Here is a 25,386-nt window from a genome sequence, read left to right as displayed (position 1 = left end):
TGAGTGACCCCTTTGGGGCTGACTGAACCTTTCACAGGGGTCACCTAAGGCCACCAGAAAACACAGATCATTATATTACGCTTCATAGCAGTAGCAAAATTACTATTATGAAGTAGCAACAAAAATAATGTTATGGTTGGGGTCACCGCAACATAAGGAACTGTAGCAAAGGGCAGCAGCATTAGGAAGGCTGGAAACCACTGCCTTAGATCAATATGACTAAGCAGAGAGACTCCTGCCAGGAAGGCACCTTGAGCTGAAAAACCAACTGAGACGAAGGACTTATACACCTAGATGGCTTTTTGTTTTGGTTATTTTTCTACTAGTAGTGAGTGAACCTGTTTTCAGTAAGATCAGCAGCCAAGGTGACTTAAGACAGCATGAGAGCCTAGTGAAGAGTATTTCTGTCTTGTATGTCTTGAGACAGTGTACCGAGGGCCACATGACACTACGGCCCACGGGATAGCATCAGGCTGGGGCAGGGTTAAAGCCGGAGGCCTCTTAAGTACTTTATATAGATCTGCTGTAGGGAGTGAGGTTGAAGATTGGCACTCAATAAAAAATCAGTGGACAGGCCAGGCAGGTGGCGCACGCCTTTAATCCCAGCACTCAGGAGGCAGGCAGATCGCTGTGAGTTCGAGACCAGCCTGGTCTACAAAGTGAGGCCAGGCCAGCCAGGCATACACAGAGAAACCCTGTCTCAAAACAAAAACAAAACCAAAAACCAAAAAACAAAAAACAAAAACAAAAACAAAAACGAAAAAGAAAAGAAAAGACAAATCAGTGGACAGGCCACGCCACCTTGGTAATTAGAAACCTTTATTTTTGTGTATATAAATAAGCAGGTATAGTAAATATCATATTACTTTAAAGGGAGGTGTCGATATAGTATTACCAGTTTTAAAGAATGCTATGATAACACTTTAAAGTTAGCAACAGTAAATATAGTATAGAATGTGTGGATCCATATAAATTGGGGGTGCCTTTCAGAGGTATGAACAGTACCAGCCATCTACTGTAGGTAAATCACAAAGAACTTACTTTTTTCCCCCCTGGAGATTGACCTCAGGGCCTTATACATGTCAGTCAATGTTCTTCCACTGAGAGACACCGCAGGCCAGAGCTACACAGGATCTACATTGTATCAACATAATTCCAGCCAAAGTGTTGGTCCAGGGTACGATCTGGCATCTCTGAGATATGGTTCTCACTGGCCCTCTCAGCCATAGTCTCGAGAGATATAAGGCTAAACACGCGTTGGGAGGCAGGAGAGAGGGGTCAGTCAGCATCGCTGAGCAGGCATGAGGACTGGAGTTTCGGTCCCCTGGCCCCATGTAAATACTGGGTAGGTATGCACGGCTCTCCGCCTGTAAGTCCAGCAGCACAGGGAAGGCTGAGGCCCCCAGAGCAAGCTGGCTAGCCAGCCTTGCCAAACCAGTGAGTTCTGGGCTTAACTGAGAGACTCTGCTTCAAAGAATAAGATGGAGCGTGAACTGAGGAAGATATCTATCAGGCATTCACGCCCCTGGTTTGATATTGCACCCCATCTTTTCTCCAGGCTTAAGGTGATAAATAAGAGAATGAGAAAGATTCTAAGAGCCATGGATCATGAATAAGAATGAAAAAGGAGGTCAAGAGATGCCGGAGGTATAGAAAAGATGGCAGAGTAACAGAGAGAGAGAGAGAGAGAGAGAGAGAGAGAGAGAGAGAGAGAGAGAGGAGGCCCCAAAGCCAGTTCTTCCCCTGGTGTGTATTTTGACCATCCCTGGGGAAGAGCATCAAACAGTGGTACCTGGCTGACCCCATTCTAGGAGACACTTGGCAACAATGTGGCCTGAACTGTTTCCCTCCTGTTCCCTTTTTCCTGTTCTGTCAACACTGGGCTCCCCATTCACTTGCCTGGGGCTCCAAGCTCTGACCTTTCTATCTTATCGCTGTCTCTTCCTTCCGTGTGGTCTCGGGGTCTCCCTTGGGTAATGCTCAGAACCCATGGCTTCTTAGTTGTAGCCTGAGGGCACGAGTTAGGGCCCAGGGACCAAGCCATTGCTGTGAAGTGACAGTGGGACCCCTGGTGGCACTGCATGGCAAGCAGGGACACTGTGGAGCCCTCACTGCTCCTCCCTAGAGAATTTATCTGTTGTCCTCATTTTTTGTTTGTTTGTTTCGTTTTTGTTTTTGTTTTTTGAGACAGGGTTTCTCTGTTAGCCTTAGTTGTCCTGGACTCGCTTTGTAGACCAGGCTGGCCTCGAACTCACAGTGATCCGCCTGCCTCTGCCTCCCGAGTGCTGGGATTAAAGGTGTGCGCCACCATGCCTGACTTTGTCCTAATCCTTTTACAAATATATATTTATTTTTATTTTATATGTCTGGGCGGGTGTATGTATGAATGTACCACATATGCTCACGGTGTGCAAGGAGGCCTGGAGAGGCCCTGGGTCCGCTGGATTTGGAGTTGGTGGCAGTTCTGAGCTACCATGTGGGTGCTGAGAATCAAACCCAGGTCTTCTACAAGAGCAGCAGGTGCTCCCAGTCCCTGACTCACCTCTGCAGCCTCTCCTCTGTCTCACTTCGAACATTTCCTCAGATCATTTCCTGCACTTCAGCAACCACTAAGGAACCGAAATGAGTTAAATGTGTAGAAATATTTTCATCTTAAATGATAAGAAAAAGCATAATTCATAGAAACTCAAGCTAAGGTCAGTAGCCGGACTTTCCAGGGCTTTTCATCCAGAGCTATAAAGCATTTTACAAATAAATGACTTAGAGAAGAAATTGGGAAATCAATTTGAAAGTAAGTATAAAGTATAGAAAGTTTATTTAAAATTGATTTTTCATTTCAGTATTTGATAGTAAGGTGTTCTGAGTTAGAAGGTCTGCTAGCGATGCCTAGCGATGTTCTAGTGATCAGGTCATGGCCTTTTCTTACAGCTTACCATCACTAACCAATATTTAGTTTTGTTTAGAATGTTAGAGATTGAACCAGGGCCTTGTGTATCCCAAGTATGCACCCTACAGGTGAGCCTAATTTTTGCTTTTATGATAAAACACATAATACAGAAAACTTTGCCATCTGAGTCATTTTAAGATAGTCAGGTAAACAGTCTCCGGTACATTCCGACTGATAGACAATCAACATCCAGAATTCTTTTCATCCTGCTTTGTCACCCAGAGAATCCTTGAACCTGAAGCCTTCTGCCTTCAGCTCCCAGGTACTACAACTCCAGACACAAGCCACCACACTTGGCTTGCACTAGGTAATTACCTGGTAATATATAGTATCAATAAAGCAAATGTCCTTTGCTTTTTTGGAAAGGTTTGGAAAAGTTTGGAAAGACTTCCTTCTCAACAAAATACCTTTTATGATTCCCCATCATTGATCTTATAAGTTATAAGGAAAAAGTGTATGCTACCTCCTCGGGCCTGGCAGCTACCTAGCCCCTCACTATGACTTAGAGCATCAATCTGCTCACCTATGTTGCAGATAGGTAGATAACAAATAATGTCTCTATACACATTGGGGAATGCAGCTAGCAAGAACACACATCTGCATTTCCCACTTCAGGGAAACTCTTCCTTTAAGAAAATATAATTAGACCAGACATTGAACCCAGGGCCTGTGTGTGTGCAAGTATATAGAACATCTCATGCAAACACAGCTAGTAACCACTCGCTGGGAGATGTGTCCATGCCTGTAAGCCCAGGAGGCAGAAGTGGGAAGTTCTTGTGAGCTCCAGGCTAGCCAGGGCTACATATGAGATGCTGTCTAAGAAAAATAAAAGTAAAAAATAAAACCGAAAAAAATTAAAAAGAAAAAAAAAACAGAGAAGCAAATGATAACAACGTTAAACACCCAACCACAGAAAGAAGGCTGATTTTTATGGGAAAAAAAAATACCAACTTCCAATATTGATGTCATAGTACTTCATATGCCCTAAGTAAAAAGAAAAATGTTAGCTAAAGAGATCCATGACAGTGAGGAACCATGACTGACAGTGGTGAAAGCAGGGACTAAATGTACCCAGTGAGACTAATTTATCATCATATGTTAGCTTTGATATGTTATAATATTCATCATATATTTTATATAATATATATGGTATCATGCTGAATTAGATAATAAATTATGGTATGTTAGATATAGTAAGCATAGCTATGTAATAACATATATAGTACATAATGTTCCTTATAAGTATATATTGCTTAGTTACATAGGAGTTATCCTACATGTTTTATATTAAAAGTATTTATTTCTGAGAACCATATGTTGAAAATGAAACATTAAAGCTGGACATGGTGGCACATGCCTTTTAATTGCAGTACTCAGGAAGCAGAGGCAGGCACATCTCTGGGTTTGAGGCCAGCCTGATCTACAGAGTGAGTTCCAGGACAGCCAGAGCTACACAAAGAAACGCTGTCTCAAACAACCAAAACAAAACAAAACAAAACAAACAAACAAACAAAAAAAACAGAAAAGAAAAGAAAATGAAGCATTACCTTTTTAAACATTGCAGACTCTGTAGATGAAGGTCCAGGCACCTCACTTGGGGTGTGAGAGCACTGTGGTTCCCCACCATGCAGTGTTAACTCCTGGGACTCCCCTTGGCTTCCATCGGATACAAAGAAAGCTCTATAAAGGATGAAAATGGTCACATCGATGAGTTACCCAGCGCACTGCAAACCGAGGAGACGGACAGACAATGCTGTAGATAGCCTGACACTCGTACAGCACAACATAAGTAAGTCTTGATGATGCCACCATTTAGCTAATTCCTTGAAACCCCACGTGAAAACAAATCAGAACGGACAAGCCAGGCACACGGACGTCGGGATGGACAGGAGATTTTGGCGTGAGGCATACCATTTCATTTTGCAGTGTCTCAGTTGCTATCCTATCATTATTGTTGAGAAAAGACAAAAACAGCCAAATGTGATGACCACACCTGCCATCCCAAAGCCCAGCAGGACTGCTGTGCGTGGATTACAGAGCAAGACCTTGTCTGAACAAAACAAATAAACAAACAAAACTAAGCAAACAAACTAACTAACTAACTAAACAGACCTGACAAAGAAATCTCAGTTTTGCTAACATTGGAGGAAAAGTAGTTGCTGAATCCCAGCTAGCGGACAGAGCTACCAGAGTTGTCCAACCTGTGGCCTGTGGGCACATGGTCCCCTGGCTATGAGCAGCTTGACACAGAGCCATAAGCTTACTTAAACATGATGGGGTTGTGTGGGACTTTTTGTATAGCTCGATGGAGCATAAACTCTATAGATAACAATTTCACGTCCCAGTGTCCAGTGGTCAGCCGTACTTGACAGGCTCTGCCAGGAAACTCCACTATTCCCAGGATGTGTCAGACTTAAATGGGTGGGAAGGAATGAAGGCAGGAAAGGCTCTGACATTGAAGGGGCCTATTCCTAAACGATTCCCTTTACCCTGCCATCTTCCCCCGCACACTGATTTATTCAGACACCTACCCCTCGTGCACATCAGAAGCCATATCCAATGAAGCAGTCAGTCATGGCTGGTCCGACCCTACTGTTTTGGTCCTTTTACCAATGATTAATTTGGACATATCTCTTTGCTGATACGACTGCATTGCTTTATGCCTCTGTGAGCTGTAAAGTGTTCGTAGTCACTATGGGGTGATTCGGACTGACAAGGTGTGAAGGGCATATGTTAAAGGAGCACGGAAGGTGTCTGTTAAAATAAACCGACAGGAAGAAACAACCCCTCTTCCTGCGTGCCACGGACATGACAGCTGACTTGGGACGGCTCTGGGAATTAGGTGAGGGCAGACTGAAGAGAGAGCCGGGAAAACACAGGGGAGCGGCTGGAATCTGCGCACACTGCTGAGCTACTGATTTATCTGCTCCCACAGCAGCTTGATCCCCAGAGCTGTTGTGTCGGGTTGATAAATACCCTATTCTTCAAGCCGTTTTGAGTTACCAGAGCACTAGGATTGATAGAAGGATTTATAGATCTTCCCCCCTAATTATGTAGTTGAGGCTGAAATAAAGTAGAGAAAGCTCCCGGCTTTTGGTGAAAACTGCCAGTGAGATAGGGAGAGAAGCAGTGGTTCAAGGCCTCATGTTTCACAGGAGAAATATACACTCCTGAGAGTTTCTTTCTTTCTTTCTTTCTTTTTTTTTAAGATTTACCTACTTATTTATTTATTTATTATGTATACACTGCTCTGCCTGCATGTACAGTTGCAGGCCGAAGAGGGCACCAGATCTCATCATAGATGGCTGTGAGCCACCATGTGGTTGCTGGGAATTGAACTCAGGACCTCTGGAGCAGCAGTCAGTGCCCTTAACCTCTGAGCCATCTCTCCAGCCCCTGAGAGTTTCTACAATGCACTAAGGGTCAATAGACAAATCCGGCAATGATTTAGAATTCACAGAAGTACACGTCAGGGGGGTACTATCAACTAGGCATGGCTTGTATAGGAGTAACGTGTTTGCTTTTGTTGTTTGTTTGTTTTGTTTTTATTGAATTAGGTTCTCATGTAGCCTAGGCTAGCCTTGAACTTTCTATGTCACCAAGTATGGTCCTCCTGCCTTTGTGTCCCAAATACTGATATCACAGGCAGACACCCCCGTATCTGGCATGGGCATAATTTGGGGGAAGTCTCTCCTGTACAACTTTGTTTAAAAAACAAAACATTATCCTTTGCATAACATAAAATGAGAAGGCACAAAAGAATCGGTTTTCTTCTTGTCTTCCTTTTAGACATGGCAAAACATAATTGTGTCACTATAGAAAGGAATTGAACTAAAGGATTTTTATAGGCCTGTCGTAGTGAAGTATTCTGCAATCTTAGTACCCAGGGAGTGGAGGCAGAAGGATTCTGAGGTCAAGGTCATCTGCAGCCACATAGTAGGACCCCAGAGAAAAAAGATGCAATTGTATGATTTCTTTAATTAGAACATAACTTCACTCTCAACAAACTTATTTCATGCACAGTTGACACTGTCTAAGTCATCTTGTGTAGAGAAACTCCGTCACAAAACCCAAACAAACCAAAAGACTGCTTCAGGCAACTCTGTTCACAAATACGCCAAGAATACCAAGTAAGAAAAGACACACAGACCTTGAAACAGAAAAGTTATTTCTTACACATTCGGACAGTAGAGCAAGATTGTATAGATAGGCTGCTGTCTTTAATACCGTTTCTCTTTGGAGGAAAAATATGCGTTTATCAAATTACTCAGGAGCCTGAAGGGATGAATGCTTGTGTGTGGTCCCTGAATTTTACAATAATGAAGGCAAGTGTCTGTCCAAGAACCGAGGGGTCTCTTCTGTCTGCACTGTGTCCATGTTAAATGCTCCAAAGATGGCAAAACTGCCTCATATCTTGCTTGGGCACCAATCCTTCCCTTAAACTCAGAGAAACCTTTTAAAAAATTTTTTTAACATATAAAACAAGAGGCGCTCCCGAGTTTAGCCCGTGAGGTCAGTTGCCGCTAAGTTCTGTGGTGGCTCCGGTTCCGGACATCACAGCAATGGAGGGCTATCTTCTCGTGCATCTTCCTCAGAATGGAGAAGAGACCCCAGAAGCCGTTTCTGTCACGTGCCATTACATGCCAAACCAGATCCCAGACCTGCTCCTTTGAGGCTGGCACCTGAAGGACTCCACTGTCCAGAGAACGGTCATCTGCCAAAGCCAGTGTTCCATTAGGAAAGAGTGCATGGGGGAGGTGGAGATGGATGCCCTCCATCAGGGGTCAGTTTCCTCAGGAAACACGACCCCCCCACATACACACATCTACTAAGACATCGGAAGAGGTAGCATCAGGACATCTTTGTGACTGAGTCTGAGGCATCAAAGTAGAGCCTTGTGTGATTTAGGCCTCACAGTTGGCTGAATCTAAGAGGGCTGCCTGCTTTCTCGACTTGTGGGGTGAACTAGTGAGGCTCAGCATAGGCCCAAGGGTTGACTCCACTTGATACACAGGTACTGCTGATCTCCCAAACTCAAGATACATAGAGTCCTGAGGCAGGTTTCTTATGAGTGGCCGGAGGAGGCTAGAACTGCCACAGGCAGGGAAGGGCCTCGCTTTAGTGCTCTCCTGAAACAGGAAATGCTATTTGTGGCACACCCACACCTTCAGACCTGCCTTTGAGGGAGGTGGAGGTGAGGTGCTGCTGACTTCCGGATCCTTGTGACCCAGATCCAAGCAGTGCAGCCCATGCACCTGGCCACTGGAATCGTCACCCTATATAGGGCCCCAGGACTTAGGTGAGGGGTGGGGGTGGGGCAGGAGGAGAGGTCACATGATGTGTGGCCTCAGAGGTCATCACAAGACAGGCTGCCCCCAGGGTAGCCTTTCACACAATCCAACTGGTTCTATCATCCATAAATATTTCCCACTTCTGCTCTGTGCCTCAGCTAAATTTACTGTACAAATGTTTATACTTAAAGGCTGCACTTTTAATCTCAGCACTTATGAGGCAGAGGCAAGAGGCTCTCTGTGAGTTCCAGGCCAGCCCGGGTGGTGCCAGGACAGCCCCAGTTGCCTAAGGGAGTAAATTTTATTGCTAACAAGTGGGCTACAGGAGCTGTAAGCAGGATTGGGTGTGGTTTCCTGGTGAGAAACTCAGGATTAGAAAATTGTCATTGCTGAAAAAATATACATACAAGTAATTTTATATAGCTTGAGCAAGTTGTATTTAGGAACACACGCAGATACACAGACATACACAGAGACGCACAAACACACACACACACACATAGGCACACAGACACACACACACAGACACACAAAGACAGATGCACAGGCACACAGACACAAGTAATTTTAAAATGCCACACTAGAGCATGGGAGGGTATATGGGAGGGTTTAGAGGGAGGAAAGGGAAGGAGAAAATAATGTAATAATATTATAATCTCAAAAAATAAAAATTATTAAAAAAAAATAAAACAGTCAATAAAGGTCAACAATCTTTTTGGTTAATAAAATGAAATTAAATCCGTAGAAACTGTCATCTTGTAATGGAGTCTTAGCAGAACACGCTTATGTATTTGTTAATTATAATAATTTCTATTTTCCTTTGTTTCTTTTCTTGAGACTTGAGTCTTACTATGAAGCCTTGGCTGGGCTGGAACTCACTAGGGAAACCGGGTTGGCCTTGAACCCACAGCAGTCCACCAGGTTCTATGTACTTCGTCATACCGAGCTTATTTAAAATCTTGCCTATTCCCCATTTAAGGAACAGACATTACTCTGCCACAGTAAATATTTGTAAATACTTGAATTTACTCGGAGCCGTTTTTTAAAAAGAAGATTTATCATTTTATTTGTTCTACCTATTTTCTTTTATTTGACTTGCTTTTTTAAAACTGTTCTGATCTTCTCCCTGTGATTGGTTTTGTTACCACTATTTTGTTAAAATAATGGCAAGGTTGTACGCTTGTTAGTGCATCCGGTGAAATTAAAGACCGTGTGCCCTTTCTCTGATGAATGCCAGTTTGTAAACCGGAAACTTACATAAAATAGCGTGTTGGATTCTTTAAGTGAAAGAAAACTGCCCGTGCAGATAGGTAAGGGTCCCAAACCCTCAGCCCACATTTCTACTGTCCTCCTAGCTCCTCCAGCAGACAGATTTGTGCTGCGTTGCATTGAAGGTTAAAGCAGAGACTGTCCTAAGCGGGCTCAGCCCTAGAGGTGACACCTACATCAGCATCGCTGTGGGGTTATAAACCAATGCTGTACCGCCCTCTGTCGGCTAAACAAGTATTGCTCGGCATTTCTCCTGACCCTTACAGCTCCCGATCGAAAAGAAAGTTATGGTACCTCCAAGTGCTCTGAGCTATTTCCCAGTTAGAGCCCAAAGCGCCAGATACTACAGCCATTGTTTTGACAGAGGCACTGGTTGGAAGGCTTCATAAATTTACAGTCAACACACACACACAGTGACACACACACACACACACACACACATACAAGGGTAGGCCCATCCCTCTAATATTGTACTCTATATTAGACTATGGATAAGCACCATCAGATAATACCTAGGATTACTTGGTGTAACTATTCAGTGAAGTATTGAGGAGACATTGTGCTTGAGAAACTGCGAGGCCGAGCGAAGATGGAGGCTGTTCGCTACCCACGAGCGGAACCGGAAACTGATCTTCGGGAAGAGGCTTCCGGAGAAGCACCTAGTGACGCCCATCTGACAAAACAGAACAGAAATCTATTTGCCTTTAGGGATCAGGGGGTTTAGATGTACCAAGTGGGGTGTCCTTTCAAAAGCAACATTGTCTTCAAATTTATGTTTTTTCTCAAGCAATGAAACAGTGGAATATAATAACACAAACTCATGAATTTCAGAGCATTCCAGGTAGCTTAGCTATTTATGTAACTTCTTGAAGCCTCAGCTTCCTTATCCAAGGTAATAACCAGATTGTAAAAAGGGAATTAGGTTAGGAAACAATCATAAAGTGTGTGCCCTTATGTTGGCACCTCGGAGGTCCTCAATAAATACCAGTTATTGGGGGCACCTGGACACCAGGTGGCATTTCATGAGCAATAATTTGGAAGGTATCGTGCGGATACCACACTGAGGAGTCATATTTATCAAAAAGAATTACTAACTAGCTGCGACATTACCTCATTTTTCAGATGAATTTGATGAGGCCTGGACTCCGCATTCATGTGGCTAGTTAAGACTAGTTCTAATTTCCAATTCTCAGCTGATGAGTTTGGTGGCCACAGACCCCCAGCTGCATGGGAGAATAAAGATCACTTTCTTTGCTTAATCAAGTTTCAAAAATTCAAAACATTTTCAATGCTTTAGCTACAAAAAGAGCACCACGCCATTCAATGCCCGTGTTTGGGGCCAACAATGGTAACAGAATGCCCAAAGCGCCATCTAGTGGTTGAACAAAAGTGTGACCTACTCAGCCTTGAGAGATTTTGCAGCTCTTGCCCTGCCAAGTCATCTCTCTGTGCACTGTGGGGACAGAAATGCCCAGGTCCCCTCCTATCTAGCCAGTACAATGCAGATCATCTCTCCAACCAAGGCTCGGGACCATTGTCCTAATACATTGGTGAAATGTAGGTCTAGGGGGGCGGGGCTTCAGAGCCTGTGAGACTTAGCACGCAATGTGGGGACCAATGCTGTGAAAACACTCGTTGTTGGCGACCTCTCTGCCTGATTGACCAAGCTGAAACCCACCCAGACCCAGGCTGGTCTCACGGGAGGAAATGATCTCATTCCAGACAGGAACAAAAGTCAGTGATGGCCGTGGGTCACGCAAGTCCAGAACCACACTACATTACATTAAGCTCCCGAGAGCCGAGGAACCCCGGAGAGCCGAGAAACCCCGGAAAGCCGAGGAACCCCAGAGAGCTGAGGAACCCCCGAGAGCCCGGGACCTCGGGGAGGACTCTATGACCAAGTGTTTCATTTGAAGCTATCACGTTTCATCCATGGCCACACATACTTTATCCACAGCACTTGAAGCCTATGCCTAGCCCACCACCTTTTCTCACATCCACATTGAGCAAGTTTAGTTTAAACGTGTCAAAATATAAACGAAAGATTTTGATTGCTCAAAGTTTCCTTTTAAGGCAGCTCAAATTCCTATAATCTAATGGCAATAAAGAGAAAATAGAGCTTTTCTTTGGATGGGGGGGGGGAAAGACTACTGATTGTACTAAGTTCATAAAGAATGAATTAACAATGCAAGGGATGGTATTTTTAAATTGATATCTTACATTTTCATTTTCTTGTATTTGCGTGTGTGTGTGTGTGTGTGTGTGTGTGTGTGTGTGTGTGTGTGTGTGTGTGTGTGCTGGCATGCCATGGAGCATGTGCAGGTGAAAGTAAGAGGACAACTTTTAGGAGCCTCTCCCTCCTCCTGTGGTGGGATGCGGGGACTGAACTCAGGTCATCACACTTGCTGGCAGCACCTTTCCCTGCTGAGCTCTTGCAGGCTGTGCATTGCTCTCTATATCACAAAACAATTAGAGCATCGTGGACCAGGCAAGGAGGAAGGTGCTTAGCAAAACATGGTTATAGGATCAAGGGTACAGAGGCCACCCTTCAAACAGCCACAGGCTGACCAAAGGGGGTTCTCCTGTCCCAATGATTTCGACTGTAACCATTTACTGAGGACCTCTCAGCATCATACCTGGGCTTGCTTGGGGGGGGGGCGGGGTACACTAGGAGCGGCCTCCTGAGAACTCTTTGATAGACATATTGTACTTGGCATGATCTTGCTCAACACCCTATCTATAGGGGCCCAAGGGAGAAATACAGTTGCATTAAGTTCCATGAAAAGATTTTTCCCCTCATCCATAGACTCTCAGACAATGTGGACCATGTTCCCCAATAATGAATCAGTTTTGGTAATTGCAGAACTTTATGAATGCATTTTCCCCTGCAAACTTGGGCCCTGTTTGGATTTCTGACTGGATTTCTTGCTGTGTGCCCTTTAGAGGAGGCCACGATGGGGAGACACGTGGCTGTAGCTCTAGTTGCCAGCCCCATAATGTCTTCCACCGAGTAAGTTTCCAGGTTGTCCCTACAGCTGCTTCCAACACATCCCAACGTCATGAAGGACTGACCGATCTGTGTATTTTCTTATTTGAAAGCTGTGTGGTCGTTTAGCACCATGAGAAAAGATGTTGTAAGTTCATGGTACTTCCCTCCTCTGGATTCAGCCTGCTCTTTCATAGCTCCCTTACCCATCCTGTGTCCCAGGCTATTTTGTAGGCAGTGTTTTAGCTCTGTAATAATCACCAGCGGCTCTTACTCTCCTCATCGAGAGGAGCAAAGTCTTAAGGGGTTCCTGATATGGCACAGGACAGCAATGGTCACTTCACATGTGTTCAGTGAGGGATTCCTGGGTGAGAGAACACACAGTCCCTTCTGCAAAGATGACCAGGCTCATAATTGGGCAGCTGCTTCCAGATCCTGTTTCAGTTATGAGTTCCAAACACTATCAATATAAGGCCTTGGTTCAAAAGCAGCTCCTCCCTATCACTGGGGTTTTGTGTTGGGCTGCTTTGCCTTATATTATTTTCCAGAAGTCCATGGTGATGTCTCAGGCTTTAAAGTTGATATTATAGCATTCTTAATATGCCCCACCTGCCTGTTTTGTTTACCTTTGCTCCACCTTGGCTCGCTAGCCCAAGACGACTCATATCAATGGCAATTAATAAGAGTCTCTGAAACTCTGGAGCTCCTGAAACACTTGGCACGGCCGATCATGCGCACCCAGCTTTCCAGAGACGCACAAATCATCTCTACCACCTTTATGTCACCCTCATTGTACCTGCATGTCTATAAACATCACTACTTTGGAGGCATTTCTAGAAACAAAATTTCAAGAAAAAGTGGCTAACCATCCCTTGTATCAAAATCATTCAGCATTTGCCAGATTTTCCAAACTCTCTATGTCGCATCAATCAGACAACAAACTTTCTCCCAGCTGCGCATCAGAGGTGCAGAGGCTACCTTCCACATAGTAGCTTTGTAAATCCTTTAAAACCTTGTGAGAAAGGACCCCTTAATGTTACAAGGCATCTAGCCCCCAGGTATAGTAGGCTCGCTACTCTAATCCTAGCACCAGGGAGGTTGAGGCAAGGGGATCACCTCATCTAAGACCAGAGGAGTAAGACCCTATCTTGGAAAAGAAAACATCAAAAAGAAAAAGACAGCTGAAATATTCATATATAGTAAAGTACTTAGAGTAACATTTTCATAGTCGTGTGGAAATGAATTATTTTAAAATATGAGTGGTTTTCTCTGTCCTTAATTTTTGAAGGTAGAGCTTATGCAAGTTAGAGGTAGATGTTTACTGTTTGTTTTTGAGATAAGGTCTTGATACGTAGCTGTAGCTGGCCTAGAACTTGCTACGTAGAACAAGCTGGCCTGGAATTTGTCGCAATCCTTCTGCCTCTGCCTCCCAAGAGTCCTCAGACTAAAGGTAAATGCCACCACACCTCAGTGCTAGAAGTTAGTTTTGTTTTTGTTTTGTTTTGTTTGTGAGGAGACAGGGTTTCTCTGTGTAGCCTTGGCTGTCTTGGACCCGCTTCATAGACTGGGCTGGCCCTGAACTCACAGAGATCCGCCTGCCTCCGCCTCTCAGAGAGCTGGGATTACAGGCTTGCTCCACTTCACCGGACTCTAGAAGTTAATTTTTATATTTGTTTCTTGTTGTTTCAACATGACCAACTTGCCCAATTTCTAAATGCTGGATGGCCATCCAACAGTATAAAATGGCCAGCGATTAATACATAATTCACAATTGCTTGAATCACACCTTTGACTTCTCCCAGTCATCTGCCCCAGGTGGGTCAGTTCCACAAGAGATGGGAATTGCTTAGGTGCCTCCTAGATGCATCATCCTTTCACAGTGACTAGAACTGCCATCATATTCCTAATGAATGAGCCCAGTTAGTGTCTTTAATTGGATGCTAATGTTACAAAAGAATACTAATTAAAAATCACTTCTAATTAAAAACTAACAAGGCTACCCCAGGGATCCAGATGTGCTATCTGAAGCAGTCGGAAAGCTGGAAAGCTCATGTGAGACCAACTGATAGGGATCACCTCATATCTCAGGAACCGAAACCCTTTCAGGTGCGGAGGCAAGACAATTTGGCCACAGCGTCCCCACTTTCCATGTAGCTTAATATGGTTGTCTGTCCTTCTAGAGAAGGTCAGGTTCAGAGTCCCTATCCTAAGTAGCACTCTAAACTCATCTCTCTCTTCCCTCAAATTTAAGACTTTCTTTTAAAAAAAATTAGTGTGTGTGGGGTGGGTTGGAGGATGTATGTGTGTGTGTGCTATCCACATGTATAGGGGTACATGTGCTTGTGTGTGTACATGCAGAAACCAGAGGAGAACATAGCTGCCCTGGTATACCCACCTTAGTCCCTTGAGACAGGAATCTCGCTGAGAACAAAGTTAGGTTGGCAGCCAATAAGTGCAGCAACCCTCCTGCCTTTATCTCTCACAGCGGTAGTTACAGAGGCATGGCGCCACACCCAGACTTTTTTTAGGGTGTTGGGATTCGAACGCAGCTCCTCGTCTTGCACAGCAAGCTCCCTCAACCAGTATGTCATCTCCTCAGCCCTCAGGCCCAGACTCCGTTTGAGGTCATAAAGATCTGTTTGGCCCCTCCTTCTATGCCTAGGCAATTTGTGCGTGTCTTTGCTTGGGTTTCCTGTGAATGCTCCCCCTCCCCCTTTGCGATCATTGGCTGTCAAACACCAGCAAATCTAACTTGTAAAGTCACTCCTCCAAAGTCCTAGTCGCAAGGATCCTTAACTACATGCCTCGAAAGGGAATATCCATTGGAGTTATATACCAAAATTTTGAAGGTAATTGATTTAGTTCATGTTAGAGACAGTGTAAGAACAGAGGTTTGATCTCTAGAAAATGCCCTGAAATATTGAACCAAAATGAAAAAGAATGTCATTGTGAATCACGGACTTGCTCCAAGAAAGCAAATAAAATAGTCAGAGAATGTGTTTGCTGTTCTAGAGTATAGATTAGTATTTTATGTGGAAAAGAGAATGCTGAAAAAACATCAGGGCCAGTCAGGAAGGGATGCTGGCAGAGACCTTTTCAGACCACGCAGGATGGTAATGGCTCAGGGTCTTCCCTCCTTTTCACATGGAGGCACCACTAGCTCTAATTTTGGCCTTTACGCCAACCCATAGATCAATAGAGGTTCACAGTGGGGTGGGAGGAGAAAATAAGACAAAGAAAAAGAAGTGGGAGAGGGGGATGGGAAAACGGCCCCATTAAGAGTACTTTTTGTTCTTTGCAAAGGACCTGGGTTCAATTCCCAGGACCCATATGGCAGCTCACAATCAACTTCCCAAGCACTCACATGCTGAAAAGTCACACACATAACGTAAATCTTAAAACTAAAAAATGAAAGAAAAAAAAAAAGAAAGTGGAAGAGAATGTAGGGAAATGGGAGATTTTTTTTTCCCTTGACTCTGACTAGAAAGGAAGAGGGAAAAGAATTTCAAATAAGATGAGAGCATTTTCAGGGGAGGGAGAGAAGTGGACGGAAGGCCCTCACTCAGCAAATGCACTGCACAGGAAGATGAAGCCAGGAGACCCTTACTTGCCTGGCCGAGCTCAAAACCACACCTCTTCGCAGAGCGAGGACTGAAGGCATGCCCAGGCCCGCGGTGAACCCAGCTTTTAACCACGAAGGGGCCATTATGAAATACAGTTTGTAGATAAGTTGGCAGCTTCCTGTGATTTGGTGCAACTTATTAAGTCTTTGTATTTCTCAAGTCAATTATAGGCTTTTCGGGAGCAAAGATTTTAAACATCTTCTATCCCTATAACCCATGCTCAATAAATGCCTTTATTTATTTGTAGCTTTAGCAGGTCTGATATAAAACAAGTATTTTCTTGTGCCACTGGTTAGTTGAGAATCCAGGCTTCCAGCTCGGGGAGAGAGCTGAGTCACCAAACCGCAAACATTCTGTCCCAAGAAAATATTTATTTTGTTTAAGAGGGTTGTAACTGGGGAGGTGAGGGAGGGGGGTGTTACCTCCTTGGCAAAGTGGGGACTGTGAGTCAGCCATCTGTGTACACAGCAGAGGCTTACTTCTAAACTGAAGACAAAGGCAGGAGCTTCTACAGTGTTTGATTGTGAAAATTCAGCCGCACAAACTAGCAGAATGGTTCTGTTTTCCTTCAGTTTTCTCACTAGAACTTTTTCCACACTGTTTTTTTAAACAAACATGTTTAAATATAGCCAATAATTTAAAAAGATTTTTTTCTTTCTTTCTTTTTTTTCTTTTTGAGATAGAGTCTCAGGTAGTCCAGGCTAGCCTTGAGCTCACTTTGTAGCTGAGGCTGGATTTGAAAGCCTGATCGCCTTGCCTCTATCTCTTAGGTGCTAGAATTGTAGACATATGCTGCCACCCTCGACTTAAAGTTATTTATGAGTAAGGTAACACCAGGCATATAAAAATGTTTCTAAAATAAGCAATTCATAACATTAAAAAGTAAATAAGCTGCATTACAATTTTTCATGTGACATATTGCTCAGTGTTCAAGACCATGTTGGCATTTCCCAGCTATGGAGATTAATTTTTACTGAAAAGAGTAAAAATAATTTATTTACAAAGTTAACTTTCTAATCTGTCATATTTTCTTCCCGGTAACAGAAGAAAACATTTAGGGCCCCCTTTTCAGAAACACTGAAAATGAGGCCTTTCCTCTTGTCCCTAAACCAAAGAGCTGGACAGCTGGACAGCGGGCCGGACACCTAAGAACATTGGCCTGGCAGAGTCCTGAGCTTGGCTCCCAGCACCCACGCGGATCACTCCCAATTGCCTGGAACTCCAATTCCAGTGCATCTAATTCCCTTCTGAGCTCCGTGGGCACATGCATTCACACATGCACTTACCTACACACAGACACACACATACATGCAATTAAATTAAACACGAGAGAGAGAGAGAGAGAGAGAGAGAGAGAGAGAGAGAGAGAGAAGGGACAGTTACTCTAAAACAACAGGAATACATTTTACAAAATGTAGTGAGAATTTAGTCCCATTAACCACCCAGTTATGTCATGTGAGTATATTCTGGTTTTTATCCCAGGTGTGGGATATGGGGCTGCTTCAGATTGTCCACAGCAGCTGACCGTGATTTGTCTCGTGCTCTGGCAGGGGTGTGATTTTTGCCAGCCTAGGATAGTTTATGTTTGAAATTCTAGGGACTCATAAATGCCAGAGCCCTGAAAGGGGCCTGAGTCCCTCTGAAGACGGTGGCTGCTGCTCCCCTGCTGCTGTGTCTGGTATGGTTTGTCAAGCAGTTGTACCCAAAGAGATGAGTAGAAGAAATTGGACATCCTGCCAGCAAAGACTGACTTTGCCCCAACAAACTCCATACGCCTAATCAGAAGGAAGTAGTCTGAAGAGAGCTACACTCAGTTTCCCCTCTAAGCTTTATTGCTTACCTAGGGTTGGGGGATTGGAAGGCTCTGGGGTGGAGAAGGGTAGTAGGTATAGGAACCCAATAAAGTAGCCCAAAACCCCAGTTACGAGATAGTGATAGTCACGGCCTTTTAGTAAGCAATTTGTCCATGCTTACTAAGTGCCCGTATGCTAGCAGAATGTCTCACACCTCTACTCCTAGAAAATGATTCTGAGGAAATCATTAAAGGACACTTCACTTAATTGTAATGGTGCCTATGGCAATGCCGTTTCTTACAGCAAAACTTGCAGGCCACTAAACCCATGTAGGCGGTCATGAAATGGCCACACATCCATGTTAAGGCATGCCATTTTCCCTTTCAGTAAAGCTTCTGAGGCAATGGCAGATGGGCAGGCAAGCAGTGACCTGCCAACTAGGCAAGGCTGCCAGAGCCACGGAGAGGGCAATGCACACATCAAACAGTGTGCATCCCTGACTAACCAGAGCACGAGACTTTATAGTCTCTCCTAAACTCTCCAAAATTGCCATGCCTTCTGTTATAACCAGAAAAACAGCCAATAAAAATGTCTGAAAACTCCCAGTGGCTCCTCTGGGAAGTTTAAATAAGGACTTTGCTGCTGCAACAATGGAAGGAGGAATCCTAGGAAGAAATGGAACTGGCCATGTACGCTAATAAGCTACTCACTTGAATTTTGCCTGCCAACCTCAGGTTTTCTTTCTCGATTCCTTAAGCTGATAACGCCTGACCTAAATTATGGTTACTGTCAGTGATCTCGCAAGAGTCTGCTCATGGATGGTTTCCAAGACAGCAGCTGTTGTAAGAACGAGATTTGCTGGGACTATCACCTGCGTAAGGTAAGGTACCTGCCATCTGCCCAGGTGCTTGTCAGAGAGTTAAAAAGCAATGTTTTCAAGGAATTGTGTGGTTCTGGCAGCTAGAGTGAAGTGAAAAATACAGAACATCGACAGAATTACTGTTTGCTTATTTATTTGTTTATTTATTTAGTATGTGTAGGTGTGTGTTTGTGTGTGTGTGTGTGTGTGCACGCGCGCGCGTGCATGTACACATGTGTGTAAATGCTGTAAGAAGCCAGCAGAGGGCACTGGATCCTCTGGAGAACTGTTCAACATAGGTGCTGGAAGCCAGACTAGGGTCTTTGGCAAGAGCAAGCCCTCTCAAGCACTGAGCCACTCTCCCATTTTTAGCAAGGAGAGGTTCCTGGGACCACCACTGCCACAGCGGCAGTTACAATACAAAATGTCTATGGCAGGTTGAGCAGTTCCAACTGATGATGCCTGAGATATTTACTACTGGCTCTTTATGGAAAGAATTTGCTGTCATCCCTGCAAGTTTATTTGGTTCACTTCCTTCTGCACATTCATAACTTTTATTGAGCAGGAATAAGTACTTTTAAAATTCTAGTAAATTCACCAGGCACATATAACATCATAAACTCAAGTTTGCCCACATCTAGATACACAAAAACAGGGGAAAAGGCCCGCAGTTGTAGATCTGAGTAAAACCTTAGTAATTAAAAAAAAATTGATCAAATTTTCTTGAACGTTAGAGCCACCCTTTCATTATGATGTCTTATATAACCAAACCACCAAAAAAGCAAGGGCCCCATTCTGTCCTAGTTAGAGTCTCTATTGCTGTGGCAGAACACCATGACCTAAAGCAACTGGGGAAGGAAATAAAGTTTATATAAACTTTATTTAAGAGGTAATGACTTTCCCATTGCTCTGGCCAGCTGCCCCGTAGATTCGAGGTACTCTTAGGGGACAGGTGGCTGCTTGGCCTAGCACAATGGAGCCCAAGGGATGAGGGGAGAACATTTGGACAACATACTACAATATCCTCAAAATTTATTATACCTTTATTTTAAATGGCATAGATAAATTAATTTACAGTTTGGTTTACAATACAAACTAACTAAAGGAAAAACAGATGTCTTTCTTCAAACACCACTGTCATTGGATCAGAGGCTAACACAAGATACTCTGACACCTTACATATTCCAGCCTCAGGCGGCTTCAATTGCTGTTCCATGAAAACCTGCTCCCAGAACAGCTTCATAGAAAGCTGCTGATCTCAAACTGGTCCAGCCTTCCAGACTGTTCCAAACAGGACTTCTATTTATCCTAAAATTTCTCAATATTTAAACACTGGCCCACAAATGCTATTTCTAGCTTGTTTAAACAGTTTTTTTTTTTCAAAATGTATTTGGACCCTCAAAAGGATTCCTATACTCCCAAAACTGAATACAGCATTTACAGATGTTTAAATTTTTATTTTAAGGATTCTTTGACAAGACAGATCAACTCCTGGCAGGACTCAGCCTACTCAGAGAAGATATGAGCACCAGGAAACCTCCATGTGGAGCTATTTCTGTTGCAAGTCAGCCACCAGAGCAAAGAAAATGCCCTTACTTCTACCACAGACAGAATTCTGCCTTAAATGGGCAAGCTTGGATGCCTGCCAAATTCACTGCCTAACTCTGCCAAGACAAGGTAAGCAAGTCCTCAATAGTTCTTGCTTCACAAATATGTCTGCCAGATATACAGGGCCAGAAGGCTGAAGATGGTGCTCCAATGTTATAGAGAGATTTGGGTGGCTATCCAGGCAGCAAACTGTCTCTGTCATTTTTTTATTTGGGAAGATGTCAGCCTGCACTTCCTATTTACTCAGGTAATAATTTTTTATTTTTTTCAAGTCTATAATGGAGTTACAAACTAGATAGTTATAATTTTAAAATTAAGCTTAGTTGCTTAGGAGTTAAGAAGATATTTTAATGTCTAGATAGATGTTTTTAGGCTGATAGGTACATCATATGATAGAAGATATTTAAGTACAAAACTTTAGACTCATCAAGATAGGGTCGATAATATTTTCTTTAAGGTTGCCAAATACCTTTAGATTAAACATTATCTATGTAAATCTTACCTTTTTTATAATTACTTAATATCTTTTTTCTTGCTGTACATAGCTTTAAAGGCTAGCCTTTTTAATTAAACAAAAATGGTGAATTGTAACAGCATGGTATGGTGCTTTGTATTTGATTGTTAGTTATTTTGCTCGCTAAGATCTGGTTGCTGCCCAGATGAGCACATTCTCATGTACACCTGTCCTTGTTGTGTAAGCCTTGATATTAATTTAAAGTTGGCTGGTTAATTAAAAATGCTGAAGCCTGGGCAGGGCAGAAGTGAGAGGTAGAGCTAAGGTTAGCAGACTTTTGGGGACAGAAGGATCATGGGAAGGAGAGACGGGTAGAGGAGAAAAAGGAAGCGGACTTGCCAGGGAATAGGAAAAGAAACATGTGGCCAAGAGCTATCCCTGAGGCTCGGTGTAGAGAGAAGCAGCCCAGAAGGAAAGCATAAGCAAGTGTTTATGGAATGATGGGTGGGAAGTAGGCCAGATAGAAACGGTTAGAGCAGCTGGCGTGGGGTCTGGGGCTGGGAGGTAAAGGTAGCTTAGAGGGTTAATGTCTGTCCAGCCCCAGGTGAAATAAGGCTTATCTAAAAATCTATCAGGCGTGTGGGTGTCCTTTATTGTTTGGTAGTGGGTTAATTAAAACCACCATAGTAATTATAGGCTTTTAATAGTAAAAATTATGGGAGGCTGGAGAGATGGCTCAGTGGTTAAGACCACTGCCTGCTCTTCCAAAGCACCCGGGTTCAATTCCCAGCACCCATATGTTACCTTTAAATGTTTGTGTGTTTACGGAGCAAAAGGACCAGACACTAATGAAAACAAATATCCCAGATGATCCAGCCTCACAGACCACCTCAGTTGCTGTTTCCTTAAAAATTGCATCCAGGACAACATCCGGGACCAGCCTCAGGTGGTCCAGCCTCACAGACTGCTCCAGCCAGGACTTCAGTTAAGTCCTGCCCTTTCCTATCCCAGACGATCCCAAACAGCCTGGACAGAAAACGAAACAGCCAGTTCTCTCAGGACTTGGCCATTTTCCCAGTTTTCTCAGGGTCCCCAAAAGATGCCTTTGTCCCCAGACACCAGGAAGCAATTTACAGAACACAGCATCCTCATTCCTGCTGGTCGTTTGGTGGGTAAAGGATATTTGTTGTTGTGTAGGGGGGTTGTGTGCTAGTTGTTAACGGTCTTGGTCAGGGAGGAGACAAAGCAAAGGACGTTAGATTCAGGGATCTCTTTCTCTCTCCTCTATTTTTTTCTCTCCTATCCAGTATTAGGGAATGAAAAGAGAAGTGGGAATATAGAACAAAAAAGGGTAGATTATTGTATCTCATTGAAAGGAAGAAGAAAAGTGAATTATTGTATCTCCTTTTAGACTAGGAAAGCAACAACAAATCTCAAATATTTTAGATTGGTATGGATTTTTACATATTGATAGAAACTTAAGGCTATATTTTCTACAACACGCTGTATATACAGATCAACCCTTATTTAAAGTATCGTGCATATGTGACTCATGTAAACACTTAACGTATAGCTCTAGTCTTATGAAAACTGCTATTGTAAACTGTTAAGGCAATTAAGAAAAACAGGTTTGTAGTCAGTCACCTATAAATAATCATACTTGTATGCCAGGGCCCAGAGCCCACGGAGGAGGTAAGGAGTCGGTGAGGGAGGAGTGAGTCAGGCACGGGGGGGGGGGGGGGGGGACCATGGGGGGGAGGGGGGAACCTTTCATCCTCGCTGTCTCGCAGTGGGAGTGCTTCTCTATGTATACAGAACACAATAGATTCGTGTCGTTCCAAAACATAGATCATGTCCCAGGACATGAGTCTTACCTTCCTGTTGGTCATAAGTTTAGTCATCATTGGTAAACCATGCCAAAATAGAGTTAGCTTTTTTTTTCTCAAGACAGGGTTTCTCTGTGTAGCCTTGGCTGTCCTAGACTCGTTTTATAGACCAGACTGGCCTCGAACTCACAGAGATCTGCCTGCCTCTGCCTCCCGAGTGCTGGGATTAAAGGTGTGCGCCACCACGCCTGGTCAATTTCATTTGGATTTAGAGCACCTTTTTTTCTTTCTTTCTTTCTTTTTCCTTTTTCTTTTTCTTTTTTTTTTTTATTTTTAGAACAGGGTCTCTTTGTGTTAGGCTTGGCTGTCCTGGACTCACTTTGTGGACCAGGCTGGCCTCGAACTCACAGCAATCCGCCTGCCTCTACCTCCCGAGTGTTGGAATTAAAGGCATGCGCCACCACGCCTTTAAGTGCCTGGCTTAAACAGAGTTATCTTTTACAGTCATTTTCCCTCATGAACCCCATAAAACCAGCTTTAAGAATCTTGCAGTTTCAGGGCACTAGACAAGAAAAAAATCTCTAAGTCATCCTGGGAAGATTGTCATGTCTTGAGCAGTGTATTATAACTTATAGTGGTCAAAACACTAATTGTCATTAGTCCCAAGAAAAATCTTCAGGCCAAACCTGCTGCAGTTATTATTCAATTTCTGGCATAATGCAATGTTTATATTTAATATATTTGTAAAATTTATAATATGTCTAATCTTGGTATTCTTTTGCTCCCCGGTCATATGACATCATAGTGGCCCTGCACAAGCTAACTTTTCTAAGAAGGGAGATTTTTTTAAAAACTTTATTTATTATATATACAGTGTTCTGACTACATGTTCTGACTGCATGCCAGAAGAGGGCACCAGATCTCATTATAGATGGTTGTGAGCCACCCTGTGGTTGGCAGCCCCCAATCTTGTATACCACATAATCGCCTGGGCGTATAGTAGAAGAGGCTTCTAACTTGATCTGCTGCCAACTTTTCTAGCCCACCAAATCTTGTTTACCTTTTTTCAGTTTATATTTTTCCTACTATCTTGTTCCTGAGTAAATACAGGGGCACATGTCCCAAAAGCATCTTGGAGCCTCGTAAGGGTATCTCTGGGATCTTTATTTGAGTTACAATCTCCAGGGCATAAGGAAGAACTTCAAGTAGGACCAGAGAAGGATATCTCCCTCTAAAAGTGGGATGGGTAGACTACTTTTAGTCCCAGGATGGGACTTTCCTGGGGAAGCTTAGAAACATTACTCCTGGGAGAAGGCATAAATGATTCATAAAAAAAATTTCCATTAATCCAGTATCCCCAAGTTGTACACATGTTACACGCCCCTGAAACATGCAACATGTGGAGATCACAATCAAACTAAAGGAAGGCACAACGGCCGTCGCGTCACACGGCTCAGCTTGGCTGCATCTTTGTCAAACGGCCATGCTGGTTTTTGACTTTCACTGTTCCCATTAGATATGGCCGTGCTACTTGTGGTCCTGTTGGGTACTAGTTTAGTTAATTGCAGAAATGAGCTTTATTTAGCCCGCAGTATATATTTTTAAAGTTAAGCAGAAAGCAAGGAGCTGGAAACAAGCAATGTTTGTCTAATTAGACAGATGATGTTCAAATACTTCAGAGGTCTGTAGAATATAGCATTTGAGATGTTTTAACAATAAAAGGCTCCTCTGACAGAGAGACACGTCAGCTCCTAGCAGCTCTCCCTCGTTCTCCTCCTCCTCTGAAGATGATGGACACCAAAGAACCTCCACCTGGAGTTGGCTTCAAATGTGGCAAAACTGGCCAAGGACTATAAACTCCCTCAATGCTGACAGCGTGCTGCACAAACTGTGGACAAACAGGGCGCTGGCAAGTCGACTGCCCAATTTTGACAAGACAAGGTAGGAAAGATAGTCCTTCAAAATTCCTGCTTCACAGAAAAGTCTGGAGCGGGTGGCTAAAGATGGACGCCCTGCTGACGCAGAGCAAGCTCGGCCATTAGTCTCTGTCATGTTTATAAATTTGGGAGCTGCGTGCTCTGTGCTTCCAGTTTCCTCAGGTAGAATTTATCCTTCTCAGGTCTCTGATGAGGTTCAAGATTAGATGCTTACAGTTTTACATTTTTCCTTGTTACAAGATTCAGAAAAGAGAAACTCACAAAAGAGGTGTTACATTTATAAAAGATTTAAAAAGTTATAAAAGCTTAAGTTGTTTAGGATCTAAAAGAATGTTTTAGGGTCTAAGAAGATATTTTTATGAGAAAGCTTGAATAGTGATAGAAAGTGATTTAGGCGCAGTTAAGAGACTGTGTTGTTTTCATATTTCACTTTCAAAGAGCTCAGGAAAAGAGAGACTTTAGGAGTCAGCAGCGCTTCCCTTCCTGCTAGAATAAACACACGGGTCCATGCCTATAAACCAGGCAGGGCCCACAAGCGCTCAGGCACCTACACAAACAATAGAAACAAACATCTCAGTGCCACCACGCCTTGCCTCGCGGGTGACAAGTTCATTGCGCCATTTGCAACTGTTGGCCACATCTAGTTCTGTAAGAAGCCACTGTGGACCCACAACAGTCTTTATCCAAGAGCCAGTGAACCCGGTACCTCAGGGTACAGATAGGTTTCTTTCCCACTTTCTCAGGAAAATCCCCAGGGCAAAAGAACTGAAAGTGATCCAGATGAAAGGCAAGA

General features: G+C 43.5%; 1 protein-coding gene across 1 annotated transcript in view; it reads right to left on the bottom strand.

Annotated features, from left to right (window-relative positions):
• Positions 1-25,386, bottom strand: part of CRYBG1 (crystallin beta-gamma domain containing 1) — a 195,465-nt gene that overhangs the window by 113,525 nt on the left and 56,554 nt on the right. Inside the window, exon 2 of the mRNA XM_084777102.1 lies at positions 4,495-4,627. Coding sequence (XP_084633228.1) covers positions 4,495-4,627 — 133 coding nt within the window. The remainder of the gene's footprint in view (positions 1-4,494; positions 4,628-25,386) is intronic.

The sequence above is a fragment of the Acomys minous genome (assembly GCF_964271855.1).
Source record: "Acomys minous genome assembly, chromosome: 3".
Classification (NCBI taxonomy): domain Eukaryota; kingdom Metazoa; phylum Chordata; class Mammalia; order Rodentia; family Muridae; genus Acomys; species Acomys minous.
Note: the sequence above shows the minus strand (reverse complement) of the source record. Positions and strands in the feature narration are given on the sequence as shown.